At 44.2% G+C, this 16,791-nt stretch overlaps 1 protein-coding gene across 2 annotated transcripts in view; it reads left to right on the top strand.

The window, feature by feature from the left end:
• Positions 1–13,564, top strand: part of LOC120019786 (adhesion G protein-coupled receptor A2-like) — a 63,341-nt gene extending 49,777 nt beyond the window's left edge. For both annotated transcript variants that reach the window (XM_038963230.1, XM_038963293.1), the window contains 17 exons: positions 1,163–1,234; positions 2,242–2,313; positions 2,422–2,493; positions 2,810–2,973; positions 5,254–5,467; positions 5,678–5,842; positions 7,747–7,945; positions 8,139–8,288; positions 8,457–8,618; positions 8,706–8,906; positions 9,230–9,419; positions 9,559–9,770; positions 9,923–10,050; positions 10,144–10,267; positions 10,348–10,496; positions 11,390–11,479; positions 11,644–13,564. In XM_038963230.1, coding sequence (XP_038819158.1) covers positions 1,163–1,234; positions 2,242–2,313; positions 2,422–2,493; positions 2,810–2,973; positions 5,254–5,467; positions 5,678–5,842; positions 7,747–7,945; positions 8,139–8,288; positions 8,457–8,618; positions 8,706–8,906; positions 9,230–9,419; positions 9,559–9,770; positions 9,923–10,050; positions 10,144–10,267; positions 10,348–10,496; positions 11,390–11,479; positions 11,644–13,063 — 3,784 coding nt within the window. In that variant the 3' untranslated portion in view covers positions 13,064–13,564. The remainder of the gene's footprint in view (positions 1–1,162; positions 1,235–2,241; positions 2,314–2,421; positions 2,494–2,809; positions 2,974–5,253; positions 5,468–5,677; positions 5,843–7,746; positions 7,946–8,138; positions 8,289–8,456; positions 8,619–8,705; positions 8,907–9,229; positions 9,420–9,558; positions 9,771–9,922; positions 10,051–10,143; positions 10,268–10,347; positions 10,497–11,389; positions 11,480–11,643) is intronic.
• The last annotated feature ends 3,227 nt before the right edge of the window (positions 13,565–16,791 follow it).

The following is a 16,791-nucleotide window of genomic DNA, read 5'->3' as shown; positions in this document are numbered from 1 at the left end:
CTCTCTCTCTCTCTCTCTCACTCTCTCATATTTACTGGAACCCATTCTCAGAATTAATCTCCCCTGATTTGGTCAAAATAGCTCATCTCTTGGGCGGAGGACAAGAGTGGGAGAGGAGATATCTGAGGTTTGAGGTGGCTCTCATTTTATTAAATGGTGTGAGGCGGTGTGGTTAGGAAAATAGATCTGAGATAATGCATTGTGAGATAGTGGAACAGAAAGACCCTGAAGGTTCTGGCTACCACAATGGCATGCTGGGAAGGATTGGAATGGGGGGAGGAGGGGGTTGATGTCTGGGAGCTTCTGTAAGGAAATCCTCCTCTGTGACTGTTCCTTTGGGAGCAACCGTTTTTCATGCTGTAGGAACACAGATCACATTGCCTCCACACATCAGCCTTGTCCTGCCTGCAACCCTTTGTCTGATGACCTTCTCCAACATTGCTATTCCCACCTGACCAATAAAGAGCCTCCCTGAGTTTCAGAGGTTAATTCTCCGGCAGCTCTGACTACGGACGGAGAAGGGCATGTGGCTGAGTGGTTTAACACATGGGCATGGCTGGGCAAGGCACGGGAAGAGTGTGGGGTGAAATGTGGTGGGTAGTATGAAATTAGATCTTCAAAGCCAGTCAAAGAAATCAATATTTATGGTTTGGCAATAGCCAGAGTAACTTTATCGGGGGAAGAGTTGCTTTCAAACTATTCGATTCCTGCTATGTTTTCTTTGGTGAAGTTTTTGCATCCTTGCTTGACCCAAGCCCAGGTGGCTGTTGGGGTAAGATTTCCAAACCATCTGAATGCAGATATATCCTTCTGTGTCTGACTGGCGGGGTCATGTTTGGGAAATAGGTATCCACTCCCAGTCATTTTAAAGAAACCACTGTATTGGGGATCCAGGCTGAATATTGTGTCCAGCTATTCACCGTTCATATTTACTAACAATTTCTAATGAACCCCTGGTGATTGCCCTACCTGTAGCCTTAGTTTGGGGATGTTATGGGCCAATGTTTCAACTAATTCTGTGCAAGGCCCTAGGTCTCCTCATTGCCATTTTGTCTAATGTCAAATGTCTGTTTCATTGCCATGTAGCCTAATACCAAATGTCTGTTTCATTGCCATGCAGTCTAATGTCTTGTGTAAAATATATATTTCTCTCTCCCCTCAGAGACCTTAGGAGCAACCTCATCAGCACCATCATGCCTGGAGCCTTCCAAAGTTTATCTGATCTTCGGAAGCTGTAAGTGTTTATCGGCTCTGTTTTCATTATGTGCGTTGTAAACAGTGATATTGCATAAAAAACGGTTTTAGTTGCCACAGTTTTCCAAAAAATTTTGTAAGCAGCACACATAGTCATAACCTTTTATGATACAGGTCATACCATACCATATCTTTTCAGTTTTAGTGTCATCATAAAAGCCTGGCTGGCTCAGCTATATGTTGTGGATAACTGTGTTCAGTGTATATGCTGGTCTGTGCTAATCTCTGTGGGGCCTGGGATGACATGTCTGGTGCCCTGCTCTGCCGCCATGGAAACCTCAGGACCGCGCAGAGGCTCCTCACACATCATTGGATGTGACAGGGCAGCAGTTTGCGACCGCTTGTTGCTCACTCATTGTGTGTTTGGACCGTGAGGTCTGGTTACGTCGCGGTCGGCTCCGGTACTCTGCCCTGCTCCGCATGACTCTTTTCCCCTCCCTGTACTGCTTGTGTTTTCCCTGCAAGGTCTGGGGCTTTTCAAAACAAACAGGGAGAGATAAACACACGCTCTCGGCTGGGTTGTGTCAGGGAGACAGTGGAACAAGGCCCTCTCTGACACTGTCCTTATACCATGCAGACACAGCATGCAGGGGCTACAGAGTGCTTTTGCTCCGTCTTTGGTGATAAGGCTTTACAGGAAGCTTCATGGTCTGTCGATAAGGAACATTCACAAGTCATTAGTGTTGCAAATCCTGCTGTGTTACACTCTGGCTAGCTGTATGAATGGAAATTGTGAAAGATAGGCCTACAGACCAAGAAAGCCTCTTTGGATAATACTTTGTTATTGTAAACAAATGAAAATAAGAAGCGAAAGTTTATTGGCCAATGTGCTGGAGAAGGCAGTCTTTCCCAATGAAATCACAAAAACAACATGCAGTATCAAGATAGCCCAATCTGTACTTTCTAAACTATCTTGATAAACCTATAAGCTTAAGAAATTACCATGATTCACCGCTGTGCCCTCACTCTCTGTGTTATCTCTCCTAGTGACCTGTCCAACAACCGCATTGGCTGCTTGACTCCAGACATGTTCCAGGGACTCACCAACCTCGCCAAACTGTAAACAGGCTAAATGACTATTCATTGAACACATCCTAGTGTAGTATTGTGGGTACTGTACCTAGTACAGTGATTGTGATTGAGAATCTGTCTGTTTTCTGCTGTTAGGAACCTCTCTGGAAACATCTTATCTACCTTGGACTCGGGGGTCTTTCAGGAGCTCCCCTCTCTTAAGCTAGTGTGAGTACAGTTCTCTGCTTGTAACAGTCATCACCTTTGTCCCTGTTTTGCTCCAGACAGATGTTTGTATAAACTTAGTAAGCTGTATGAAAGAAATCTAGGCAATCTGATCACATTATTCTCCCTATAGGCTTAGTTCAAGCAATGGATAGCCATTTGTCACATCTGACATGTTGATCCTATAATGTACCACCAGAGAATACTGTAGATATTAACTGATGGGCAACATGTGCCATTAGAGGGAAAGTGCACCCGCTCCTCAGTGTAATCTCCCATGATGAATGGTATTGTAAAAACCCCTGCTTTTTCTCACCAGGAACTTCAACTCTGACTTCCTGTCATGTGACTGTGGGCTGCGCTGGATGCCAGGTTACTTTCGCACCAGTACAGCGCGGCTGGGGGACGAGACCGTCTGTGCCTATCCCAAAAGCCTCCATGGAAAGCCTCTGCGTGGACTGAGGGAAAGTCAGCTGAGCTGTGGTGAGTGTCTGACAGGAAATGTAATGCATATGAATGAGGTGGTTCACCACTATCCCCCCTCAAATAGTATGAAAACTTGAGTATGTGAATGACAGAGTCATTATTTTCTCATCATGATATTGTTTGTAGATGTCCCAAATCTATTAGGTAGTTGTACAGTATGTGAAAAATAAGAAGCTGTGAGTGACCATTAAATTAAAAAAGCGGTTCAATTGAAAAGCAAAATACCATTGTTTTGATATCTCTAATGGTCTGCTGTCTATAGTATTCCTGCAGGGAAATCGAGTTCCCTTTCCTCTTCCACTCAGTGGGTTTATTTCCTCTTCTACTCAGTGAGTTTATTTCCTCTTCTACTCAGTGGGTTTATTTCCTCTTCTACTCAGTGGGTTTATGTCCTCTTCTACTCAGTGGGTTTATTTCCTCTTCTACTCAGTGCATTTATTTCCTCTTCCACTCAGTGGGTTTATTTCCTCTTCTACTCAGCGGGTTTATTTCCTCTTCTACTCAGTGGGTTTATTTCCTCTTCTACTCAGTGGGTTTATTTCCTCTTCTACTCAATGGGTGTATTTCCTCTTCTACTCAGTGGGTTTGTTTCCTCTTCTACTCAGTGGGTTTATTTCCTCTTCTACTCAGAGGGTTTATTTCCTCTTCTACTCAGTGGGTTTATTTCCTCTTCTACTCAGTGGGTTTATTTCCTCTTCCACTCAGTGCATTTATTTCCTCTTCTACTCAGTGGTTTTATTTCCTCTTCTACTCAGTGGGTTTATTTCCTCTTCTACTCAGTGGGTTTATGTCCTCTTCTGCTCAGTGGGTTTATTTACTCTTCTACTCAGTGGGTGTATTTCCTCTTCTACTCAGTGGGTTGTATTTCCTCTTCTACTCAGCGCGGTTTTTCCTCTTCTACTCAGTGGGTTTATTTCCTCTTCTACTCAGTGGGTTTATTTCCTCTTCCACTCAGTGGGTTTATTTCCTCTTCTACTCAGTGGGTTTATTTCCTCTTCTACTCAGTGCGTTTATTTCCCCTTCTACTCAGTGGGTTTATTTCCTCTTCCACTCAGTGGGTTTATTTCCTCTTCTACTCAGTGGGTTTATTTCCTCTTCTACTCAGTGGGTTTATTTCCTCTTCTACTCAGTGGGTTTATTTCCTCTTCTACTCAGTGGGTTTATTTCCTCTTCTTCTCAGTGGGTTTATTTCCTCTTCTACTCAGTGGGTTTATTTCCTCTTCTACTCAGTGGGTTTATTTCCTCTTCTACTCAGTGGGTTGTATTTCCTCTTCTACTCAGTGGGTTTATTTCCTCTTCTACTCAGTGGGTTGTATTTCCTTTTCTACTCAGTGCGTTTTTTTCCTCTTCTACTCAGTGGGTTTATTTCTTCTTTTACTCAGTGGGTTTATTTCCTCTTCTACTCAGTGGGTTTATTTCCTCTTCTACTCAGTGGGTTTATTTCCTCTTCTACTCAGTGGGTTGTATTTGCTCTTCTACTCAGTGGGTTGTATTTCGTCTTCTACTCAGTGGGTTGTATTTCCTCTTCTACTCAGTGGGTTTATTTCCTCTTCTACTCAGTGGGTTGTATTTCCTCTTCTACTCAGCGGGTTGTATTTCCTCTTCTACTCAGTGGGTTTATTTCCTTTTCTACTCAGTGCGTTTTTTTCCTCTTCTACTCAGTGGGTTTATTTCTTCTTTTACTCAGTGGGTTTATTTCCTCTTCTACTCAGTGGGTTTATTTCCTCTTCTACTCAGTGGGTTTATTTCCTCTTCTACTCAGTGGGTTGTATTTGCTCTTCTACTCAGTGGGTTGTATTTCGTCTTCTACTCAGTGGGTTGTATTTCCTCTTCTACTCAGTGGGTTTATTTCCTCTTCTACTCAGTGGGTTGTATTTCCTCTTCTACTCAGCGGGTTGTATTTCCTCTTCTACTCAGTGGGTTTATTTCCTCTTCTACTCAGTGGTTTTATTTCCTCTTCCACTCAGTGGGTTTATTACCACCTCTACTCAGTGGGTTTATTTCCGCTTCTACTCAGTGGGTTTATTTCCTCTTCCACTCAGTGGGTTGTATTTCCAAGTGCATGTGCCTGTGTTGACAACTCCTCTGCGGTCTGCCTTTATGAACTGGGGCTGTCTGCATCCAATATTCCTAAAAAAACTGACTCATAATGCCTTCCTCATAAGCATTAAGCTGAGGTTGAGTAATGAGAGAGCAGCAGAAATAACCAGAGTGATTTGTTATGGTCTCATCTGCCTTCCCTTCCCCTGACTGTGCTGTGTTACTCTCCTCACTCAGATGGGCCTCTGGAGCTGCACACCCTGTCTCTCCTGCCCTCCCAGCGCCAGGTGGTCTTCAAGGGAGACCGAATGCCCTTCCACTGCACTGCCGCCCTGGTGGACAAAATCACTGCGATGCACTGGCGCCACAACGGCCAGCTGGTGACCTCTGACCCTGAACAGGGCATCAGTCTGGAGGCCAGTGTGGTGCATGACTGCACCTTCATCACCAGGTAACGTTACAGTACTGAGGGGTCCGCTCCCAGCACTCAAATTTTTCATTTTATTGCGATCCTCAGTTGTTTTATTTTCACTTATTTATTATAAAGGTTTAAGTGAAATATGACACTGTTTGTTTAGTTTCTGCTGACAGGACATGCGGTTTAGTGTGCTGTGCTGTATGTGGTGATGGCAGTGAATGATGTGCTGTCTCCTCGGTACAGTGAGCTCATCCTGTCCAACGTGCATGTGGAGGCCAGTGGAGAGTGGGAGTGTGTGGTGGCCACTGGGCGGGGCAACACTTCCCGCAGTGTGGAGATAGTGGTGCTGGAGAACAGTGCCTCCTTCTGTCCGGAGGAGAGAGTCACTAACAACCGGGGGGAGTTCAAGTAAGGAAGAAAACAATAATTCCCCCCTCCAGAAACAAAATCCACAATAAAAACAGACTTTCTGATTAACTTCTACTTGGTCACAATCCCGGATCCGGGAGCACCCTCATCAGTAAAAAAGCTGACTAGCATAGCCTAGCATAGCGCCACAAGTAAATACTAGCATCTAAATATCATGAAATCACAAGTCCAAGACACCAGATGAAAGATACACATCTTGTGAATCCAGCCATCATTTCTGATTCTTAAAATGTTTTACAGGGAAGACACAATATGTATTTCTATTAGCTAACCACGATAGCAAAAGACACAACTTTTATTTTCCACCATTTTTTTACTGCATAGGTAGCTATCACAAATTCGACCAAATAAAGATATAAATAGTCACTAACCAAGAAACAACTTCATCAGATGACGGTCTGATAACATATTTATTGTATAGCATATGTTTTGTTCGAAAAATGTGCATACTTCAGGTATAAATCATAGTTTTACATTGCAGCCACCATCACAACTCTCACCAAAGCAACTAGAATAACTACAGAGAGCAACGTGAATTACCTAAATACTCATCATAAAACATTATGAAAAATACACAGTGTACAGCAAATGAAAGACAAAGATCTTGTGAATCCAGCCAATATTTCAGATTTTTTAAGTGTTTTACAGCGAAAACACAATATAGCATTATATTAGCTTACTACAATAGCCAACCACACAACAGCATTGATTCAAGCCAACAATAGCGATAACGAATAAACCAGCAAAAGATATTAATTTTTTCACTAACCTTCTCAAACTTCTTCAGATGACAGTCCTATAACATCATATTACACAATACATATAGAGTTTGTTCGAAAATGTGCATATTTAGCGGCACAAATCGTGGTTATACAATGAGAATAGTAGCCAAGCTGCAAAGAAAATGTCGGGAGAAATCTTGGGAGAGGCACCTAATCTAATCAATAACTAATCATAAACTTGACAAAAAAATACAGGTTGGACAGCAAATGAAAGATACATTAGTTCTTAATGCAACCGCTGTGTTAGATTTTTAAAATTAACGTTACTACGACATACAGTGTGCGTTAAAGCGAGACCGCACCGAAATTAATGTCGGAATAGTAGGTCAACATTTTTCAACAGAACAACGAATTAACTTCATAAATAGTTCTTACTTTTTGATGAGCTTCCATCAGAATCTTGGGCAAGTTGTCCTTTGTCCAGAATCATCGTTGCTCGGTTGTAGATTGCCGTCTTCAAACATTAGCTTTGTGGCCCAGACGTGCCCAACTCACTATAACGCAGCACAAAGAAATATCCGAAAATCGCAATATACTGATATAAACCGATATAACTCGGTTTAAAATAACTACATTATGATGTCTTTAACACCTATATCGAATAAAATCAGAGCCGGATATATCTAAGGCCTATAACGACAGCTTTTCAGAATGCCATCCTGAGGTCTGTCTTGCGCCATGACGAACGTTGAAAAGAGTGCACCCCACGTTCCAAGACCATTTATATGGCCTCAGATCTGCCTAGCAACTCCATTCCAATTCTCACTGCTTGCTGACATCTAGGGGAAGGCGTATGCAGTGCATGTTGACCAATATAATACATGCAAATTAATAAACTGACCCTGGAACTGATTGCCTGATTTCAGATTTCTCACTTCCTGACAGGAAGTTTGCTCCAACTTGGGTTCTGTTTTAGAACGGTTTTAGAAACTAGAGAGTGTTTTCTATCCAATAGTAATAATAATATGCATATTGTACGAGCAAGAATTGAGTACGAGGCAGTTTAATTTGGGAACGAATTTTTACAAAGTGAAAACAGCACCCCCTATTGAGAAAAGGTTTTAAACATGCTTCCTCATTATTTCTGGGTGTGGTTCCTAGGTGGCAGAAGACCCTGGCAGGTATCACCTCCTACCAGTTCTGTCTCCAGCTGCGCTACCCCTCCCTGTCCATGGGGGGTGGTGTGGTGCAGAAGCAGGCATCACGCTACTGTGACCGCTCAGGGAGCTGGGAGGAGGGAGACTATGACAACTGTCTCTACACTAATGACATCACACGGGTCCTACACACCTTCATCCTGGTCAGTGCCAGAGGCTGTGCTTGGGCTGTCCCAAATTAATTTTGTCCAGTACATATAAAATCAAAGTATGATACATGTCTTATGGTAGTAATATGGAAATAGCCTGAAAGGTAAATGTGTAAAAGTAACAAAACATATAAGTTATGTTTTGTTACTAAACAAATAATTATACTATCGCTCCCTCTTTTTCCAGATGCCCATCAATGCCTCTAATGCGGCCACTCTGGCACGTCAGGTGCGTACCTACACTGTGGAGGCATCCGGTTTCACTGACACCATGGACGTGATGTACGTGGCCCAGATGATGGAGAAATTCATGGAATATATCCGACCACTGAGAGAGGTAGGGCGATGAGATCTTTATACCCTCAATGCATGTCTTTGTGGTTTTATGTTGTGTCTTTTGACTTGATTCCCTTGTTTCTTTCTGCCCCCTGTGTTTATGTGAATGCCTGTTTTTGTATGTGTCTGACTCTATCCTCATGTTTTTACATGTGTATGTATGTGTCAGCTGTCAGAGATGCTGGTGGACATGGGCAGTAACCTGATGCAGGTGGATGATCAGATCCTGGCCCATGCCCAGACAGAGAAGAGAGCCTGCAGCTCCATAGTCCACTCTCTGGAGACCCTGGCCTGGCCCCAGCTACACAGCCATGCCCAGGACCTCTCCATGGTACTGTCAAAGTTGAGCCTGTTTTTATGTACTAGAATTTTGATTTAAAGGTTGAATTATAATAAAAGTTGTTTTTTCCCTACAAAGATCTCCAGGAACATTGTGATGGAGGCCCACCTTATCCGTCCGGCCCACTTCACTGGAATGAGCTGCACAGCCTACCAACGCCGGGAGACCTTGTTAGGCAACCTGGGCATGGAGGGGGCAGAGCCCACCCACGAACAGCAGCTCCGCTTCCGCTGCACCACTGGCACCCACAACACCTCCCTAAACAACTTCCCCATGAAGGTGAGCAATGTCTCCGTCTCCCTCACCCAGACCTGAACCTAACCTCACCCACTAACAGGACTGTGGTTGTGTGTCTGTGGTACAATGGCAGACAGTGCATACGGTTGTCATTAGAGGGAACACACCTCAGTTTGTGACCTACTGGAGATGGCATGGAACCGCATTTAGCACAGTCATTTACAACAGCTGACATGAAAGAGGGAGAAAAATTAGATTTTGTAATTTAGTGTTTGAACTTTCTGTTTCCTATTCCATTGAGATAATATGGCCAAATATATTTGAAAGTAGGAAAGTAAAGGATCTCCCTCCCTCCCTTCTTCTAGAATGCTGTAGCTCTGGCCTCTGTGGTTCTTCCTGCCTCTCTGTTCCCCCCGGACGCCCCGTCAGACTGTAAGCTCCAGTTTGTGGCGTTCCGTACTGGGAGGTTCTTCCCTTTCTCTGGGAACTCTAACGGTCCTGGAGAGCACGTCCGCAGACACAGTATCAACAGCCCAGTGGTCTACGTAGGCCTGGGTGAGGGAACTGGCTGTTTGGAGCAGTTATTATACTATTATTACAGAATTCATCTCATTCACAGAGACGGGTCAAAACATGTCAATGTTTTATAATAAAAAAATTGCTGGTGATGGTTATCTCCTCCTTTGTTTGGCAGACGGGTGCAGTCTGTGGAACCACTCGGAGGCTATCCTGGTGTCCCTGCGTCACTTGACCCCAGGCAGCGAGCCGGTGGCGGCCCACTGGAGCTTACAGGCACTGCTGCAGAAGCAGGGTGGGTGGAGCCAGGAGGGCTGCCAACTAGCCCACACTGACTCTGCCACCTCCACCCTGCGCTGTTCTGTGCTCAGCAACTACGCTGTGTTGCAGGTAGGGCATCCTGGGATCACTCACTCTCAGATATACATGGTGGATGTAATGTAATGATGACTGCACTGGAAGAATGTTCTCTTCTCACGATCTCAGGATCTTATACCAAGCCCCACAGTGTGGTCGTTGCATTCGTATTTTTTTTTTCCTAGGAGGTTCCTGACTTCCCCCACTCCCCACCCATGTCAGTGAGGGTGCTCCACCCTGTGGTTTACACCTGTACTGCAATCCTTCTCCTCGGCCTCTTCACCATCATCATCACACACATACTACACCACAGGTACAGTGTGTTTGCGCGTGCATGCTTTATTATCTGACATAACCCACTGTCTTTTTTTCACTGCTAATGTTCATCTTTGTTTTCCTCCTGTAGTTCTATAAATATATCCAGAAAGAGCTGGCACACCTTACTCAATACCTGCTTCCACATCGCTATGACCACAGCTGTGTACGCAGGAGGCATCACCCTGACCAGCTACCCAATGGTGTGCCAGGCAGTAAGTACCTCTCCTCTCAGACCCAGCTTATGCTCTCTACGTGTGGTGTGTGACGGCTGACCCGGTGTGATTTGTGTCAGGTGGGCATCGCTCTACACTACTCCTCCTTGTCTACTCTGCTGTGGATTGGTGTCAGCGCCAGAGTCCTCTACAAAGAGACTGTCTGGAGGATGCCACGGCAGCCAGAGGGAGAGTCTAATGTTCCCCCTACTCAGCGGCCTATGCTCAGGTCAGTGATGTCATCAGGGTGAGACAGAGTCGACCTTTATATGAGAAGGTTGTGAGTCATTGCCAAACAGGTCAATGGTTGAATTGGGAGCTCATCGTGGGGTGCTATTTTAAATGACTGTATTCATGTGAACAGACACCCAAACTGTGTCATATCAAAGACCACCATTGTGTTTAGAAGCAAGGCTCTTCTGTTTTAGAAAACCTTGGAGGGAAAAACAGTAGACTACAAATAAGGCACAAAAGAGCGGTAGTGACAGATGCAGAGAGCTGAGCCCGGAGCGGGGGAGGGGAGGAGTATACGAGCGAGGGATAACAGAGGTTGAGGAGAATATTGTAAATCTGGGCTGGGTGATGGAGGGGGCGTACTGTCCCCTCATTACTGCGCCACTCCCCTCCTCCCCATGTTCCGTTCTGCCCTAGTGCTCCCTGGCTGGGATCATGCGCTGTACTGCTGACCTCTCTGGTTTTCCCAAACCCCTTTGTCGACCACCGCCGCATGTGGTCAGCCTTCCAATGACACCTGGCCCTTTGATAAATCACAACCCCGCTGCAGCCTACTGCCCGTTGTTACACTGTATCAGCTAGCTGCCCAAATAACAGTTCAGTTCAGCTCAGGAGATCACAGACAACTAGCCTAGGGATCACTACAGCTGTGTGAAGTGTATGCTTGCTGAAAGAAAAAACAAAGGAGCAAAGACCCTAAATATCATATAGAATACACAGAAACTATTTGTCATACAGTTCTTGGGGTTTGGTTGTTGTTTCCAATATTATAGACTTGTATCTCTCACATGATACTTCACTTCTAAATAAGTTCACTGTTATTCACTGTTACTTCCTTTTCATACAAACTTCTTTGATCCATCTAATTTGTGTTTTTCCTGAATACAGGTTCTATCTAATAGCTGGTGGTGTTCCTCTCATCGTATGTGGCATCACTGCAGCTGTCAATGTCAACAACTATGGGGACAACAACCCTTAGTGAGTGCTTCACATTTGACTATTGACCCATTGGCCCTTCACACAGTATCTTTTGGTTTAGTGCTTATTCAAGAGCAAAAGTTGACATTTTTATGAGATTTTGAATACATAGAGGTGTCCTTGTTTTGCTATGACCTTACTGACTTTTTTATTGCATATTACAGCTGCTGGTTGGTGTGGCGGCCCAGTTTGGGGGCCTTCTTTGTCCCCGCAGGCTTGGCGGTATTGGTGACCTGGATCTATTTCCTGTGCACTGTGTTTCGCCTGAGGCACCGGGTGTCCAAAGAGTGCCCAAGATTCTCCCTGTCCTCCCCTGTGCCTGAGAGCCAGCCAGCCCTGGGTGGCAGCACCAGCCTCCTGTCCACAGACTCTGTGGTGGGGACCATACATGCTGCGTTGACCCCAGAGGACCAGTACACCCTGAAGGTGCAGTTCCTGGTGCTGGTAGCCACCCACTTCCTGTTCCTGGCCCTGTGGAGCTGTGGAGCCATGGCCATGTGGCTGACAGGGCGCAGCAGCCTATTTTTCAGCTGTCTCTATGGAGTAGCTGCCACCGTGTTGGGGGTGTTCCTGGTGGTCCACCACTGCTTCCGACGCCTGGATGTGCATGCCTCCTGGCTAAGCTGCTGTCCAGGAAATCGGCGCTCCCAGCCCATACCAGTCTACACGCACACCTGCACCACTGTGAGTGGGGTGCAGACCACCTCTGAACAGGGATCCCAGATCTTCATTGGCTGCCATCCTCCAGGGGATCCCCACAACACCTCATCAGCCAGGTCCTCCTCCACCCCCAGTGGGATCAGCAGTGTGGGCCCTGGGCCCTGCAAACTTACCAACCTGCTGCAGGTGGCACAAGAAAATAGCAACAATGCCACTCGTGCCCCAGCAGGCATCATCACCAGCACCAGTACAGACAATAACAACAAGCAAGCTAACAACCTGCTGCCCACACTAGGCTCTGTAGCCACTGTCCAGCCTCAGAGGAGGAAGGTCAGTGGCAGAACTAAACAAGGGAGCAGCCAGTATCACCACCGAGGTGAAGGCAGAGGTCACTACCGTCTCAAAGCTATGAGGACTGGTGGGGGAGGGGGCAGTATGGGAGCACTGGGACCTACAGGTATAGAGCAGCACAACACCGCCCATCCAGCCCACAAACAGGCCGCTAGTGAGAATGGCAGTCTCCATCACAGCCACTCTGAAAGCCCGGCCAGCCCGCTAACCAACGGTAACGGTAGGAGAGTGGGGGGGACAGTGACCACCAGCCCCTCAGAGGGTAGCGACGGGGGCAGCAGCGGCAGCCGTAAGCCCTTCCCTCTGCTCCCCTCTGTGGCCAGCAGGGTGGCCATGCAAGGTAGTAGGTGCAGCGCCAGCCGAGACAATCTGAAACTGGCAGCGGCTGCAGAGCGGGAAGGTAAGCGCTGCTCCTACCCTCTCAACAGTATCACTACCACTGTGCCAGGGGCTGCCCCTAACGGCACCATCAAGAGCTCTGTGATAGAGCTGGAATTGGACACAAGTTGTACAGACCATTCCCAGAGCTCTGTGGGCATGAAAAGTATGTGGAAGAGTGAAACTACAGTGTGACCCTCACTCTCTCCCAGCAAATGTCCACAGTGGACCCTGGCAATATTTGATATGACTGCTGTTGTTGTAGTGTCCTACACCTGTAGAGACAAATCCTCATCTGAGATCCATTTGTGTAACTTCCCAGCTAGCATATAACGTTCTGAGAACCATATGTTTCTTATAGAGCTTGGTGAGAGCGTGGTTGTCCTATGGTTATTTTGTATAAAACCTTCCCACAACTTTCTGCAAATGGTGCAGGATAGTTGCTTGTCTTTGAAACATCCTCAGTACATTTAAGGAGCTTGACCAAAAAAAAGTTATTTTCTTGGTATTTCATTACTTTAAGAGAACATTCAAACATGGTTACATTTAATAAAAATGTTGGTAATGTTCTAGAAACATTCTCCATCTGGTTTGACATTTGGAATGTTCTCAAATAGTTCAGAGAACTTTAAGACACAACGTTCTTCTGTGGGAATTTCAGTCCTTCAGCATAACGTTTCCTACAGGTTTCGAATAAAACATAATCAAATCTAAATGTATTTGTCACATGCTTTGTAAACAACAGGTGTAGACTAACAGTATTTAAAGTCATGTTCTCAAATTGTTCCAAGAACGTTAAGAAACAACGTTCTTCTCTGGGAATGTCATTACCATAGAATAACATTTTCTACAGGCTTCTTCAAGGTTCTATTTAAAGTAATGTTCTCAAATTGTTCCGAGAACATTAAGTTAACTTTCCATAAAAAAACACAAGAAAACTTTAGTAACGTTCAGAGGAAGTTCTAAGAATGTTATTTAAAAAGATATATGTCCATTCATCCGCATCAATGAAACTCTTTCTATCCTTTATCTTGTTAAGTGTGTTCAGGTGTGTCGGCCTTGCCCACTAATTGGCCACACCCGAGTGCTTCTTTCCCTGTAAAATGGGGTCCGTTTGAGTAGACTAAAATTAAAAGCTTTGTATTTGTAAAAAAACATGGCATGCTAGCTCCATCCGGGTGGCGCAGTGGACTAATTCCATGAATAGAGAACACAAGATTATAGGTTTGAATCTCACTGATGCCGTCACAATAAAAACTAAATGTGGTTGCATGATTAATGCCTAAGGAAATGAATTTCCATGTGTCCTATCTGTGCTTGGAGTTCAATAAAGTTGACTCAAAATAAGCTAGTTGTGTTGCTAAAAGTCTTATTGAAACATTCAGTTAGCGTAATTCAAAAAACCTTCAGATCACCTATAATTTCCGTTCTCAGAGCGCTGGGTCAGACTTTCATGTACATTTAATTTAAATGATTGCAAAGAACTTCAAGTTGCACGTGTGGATCTCAAATTGGGATTCAACTCATGATGAGGTTTTTATTTTAAATGTGTAAAGGAGATAGATCATGGGGTTGGAGATAGATCATGGGGTTGGAGATAGATCATGGGGTTGGAGATAGATCATGGGGTTGGAGATAGATCATGGGGTTGGAGATAGATGATGGGGTTGGAGATAGATCATGGGGTTGTGTTGCTTCTTACTTTTGCTTCCATCACAGTGATGGTATGGGATGTGTACTTTCATCTCTGTCACTTATGAACTGTTTGTTGGGTTTGCCAGGAATTCAAGGCCTGTCTTTTGTGTACCTGAAATACTCATTTATTCACAGGAAGTTTTACAAGCTAAGTCTAAAATTGACATAAGATGTTGATTTTGGACACCTTAAAGGGGCAATTTGCAGTTGTATTCTTATTCTGTGCATATCAACTATAGCATGAAATGGAATTTGAGATTGTCCATTTCTACAGTACGGCTGTGCATTTCCTCTGTGAAGAATCCTTTTGCTCTTATTATGTTGACTTGTATTATTGTGTGTGTGTGTGTGTGTGTGTGTGTGTGTGTGTGTGTGTGTGTGTGTGTGTGCGTGTGTGTGTGTGTGTGTGTGTGTGTGTGTGTGTGTGTGTGTGTGTGTGTGTGTGTGTGTGTGTGTGTGTGTGTGTGCGTGTGTGTGTGTGTGTGCTTCCGTGAATATGTGTTTGTGTGTGAGATCCTTAATCTAGCATGACAGAATGCAGTATCTAAAAAAAAATGTTTTTACTAAAACGTATTGACTCGGATTCAAATACGCATCAGCACTGAGGGAACTTCTCCCCTTCATGAACAGGTTGGACAAGTATCAGTGTTTGGATAAAATTAACTAAGAGTGACCTTTCTTTGACCCTGGCATGTACTCGGAAATGTTCCTGGTTATTTTTCATATGAACTGCCCCATCCTTCTTCCTTTTTCCTTTTTCCCTTACTGGCCTGTGTTCAGTTCGGGGAAAAAACGTACTGTAACATTCAATTAAACGGAAACAGTGCTGTTCTGAATGACCAGTTCAAAAACTGGGAGGGATTGGGTTGTGGGCTGTGGAACGCTGTCAGCATGGCCGCTACCCTTTAAATATGTCACTCACTGATTCAAGCCACACCCCACCACACCCACCAAACGGAGAAAACGTACCTCAAAGTCTGTTCAAGAACGTTGAAGAACAATTTGGGGAAATGTGTCATTCAGTACAAATGGTTACACAGTGTACCACATGTTCAATCGAACTGAACGCACCCCTGTGCTCTCACACCCTCTTGGAGTTTCAAATCTCTGGATTTACACTCATGTAAACACTGCCCCCTCCAGGATTTCAAACATCATTGTTCATGCGCTGACAAATCAAAGGGATGCATCAGTTCAAACCATGTTCAGTTTGTCATCTGCATCAGGAGACTATGTTAACGGTTGTTAAATTATGTGGTAAATGGCTCTGGTTTATAACACATTAATCAAGATACAGTAAGTGCTTACTGACCCCCCCCCCCCCCCCCCCCCCACACACACACACACACATTTACCTCATAAACTAATGGCTTAGAAGCTTGTTACAGTAAAAATCAACTACTTCTACACCATTTTCTGTTAATGTACAAAGCTCAGAGTAAAGGCAAAATAAATTATGACAGAAGTGGTTCATGTTATCTACATAATTGCCTCATGTTTCTTCACACACTTTATCATCCAATATTGTGTAAAACCATATTATGCTATTTTGATCTTGAGTATTCTTTCAGAGTGTGTAAGAATGCAACAACTCAGTGCATCTTAGATAAGCTCCTCTAAACAACTCCAATGTGTTCAGGGAAATTATTATGCCAAAGAATTGGGTAGAATAGCAGAGCTTACCTCAACATCAGTGTTTAGCAAATTTGATGCATTTCATAGATTCGTATCCTTATTCTAGGTCCTGAAATCTCCCTTTGGGTTAATGTTAATAACTCAAACTCACAAAGCTCAGATTTGTGATAAGTACAAAGCAGTGGTATCATATACGTGAATACATGTGTTGTATTTAATTGTTGAGGGGATGTCAAACTGCTAAACCTGCGGTAGTGGCTGGTCACAACATGTTTATATAACCTGTGTCTGATATTCGTGAGTTTACCTTCTACAACCCTTTGTCACTGGAAAAAAACCTTCTTATTCCACTTATTTACATTAGGTATTAAATGTCAAAATGTGCAAGAACACAATGATAGAATGTGTCATCTTTTCACTCATGGTTACCCAGATTTACATTTCATCCATTTACTAACATTCATCACATTGGTGATAGGTCCCTAAATTATTTCCAAGTTTTGTGTCCACTCTCATCTCAAAATGAAAAAGGGAGATTTCAAATGTTGTATGTATATTTATATTTGAATTTGTCACAGTGACATCAGAATGAA

The sequence above is a fragment of the Salvelinus namaycush genome, chromosome 1 (genome assembly GCF_016432855.1).
Source record: "Salvelinus namaycush isolate Seneca chromosome 1, SaNama_1.0, whole genome shotgun sequence".
Taxonomy (NCBI): domain Eukaryota; kingdom Metazoa; phylum Chordata; class Actinopteri; order Salmoniformes; family Salmonidae; genus Salvelinus; species Salvelinus namaycush.
The sequence above is the reverse complement of the archived record's forward strand: the minus strand, read 5'-3'. Positions and strand labels throughout refer to the sequence as shown.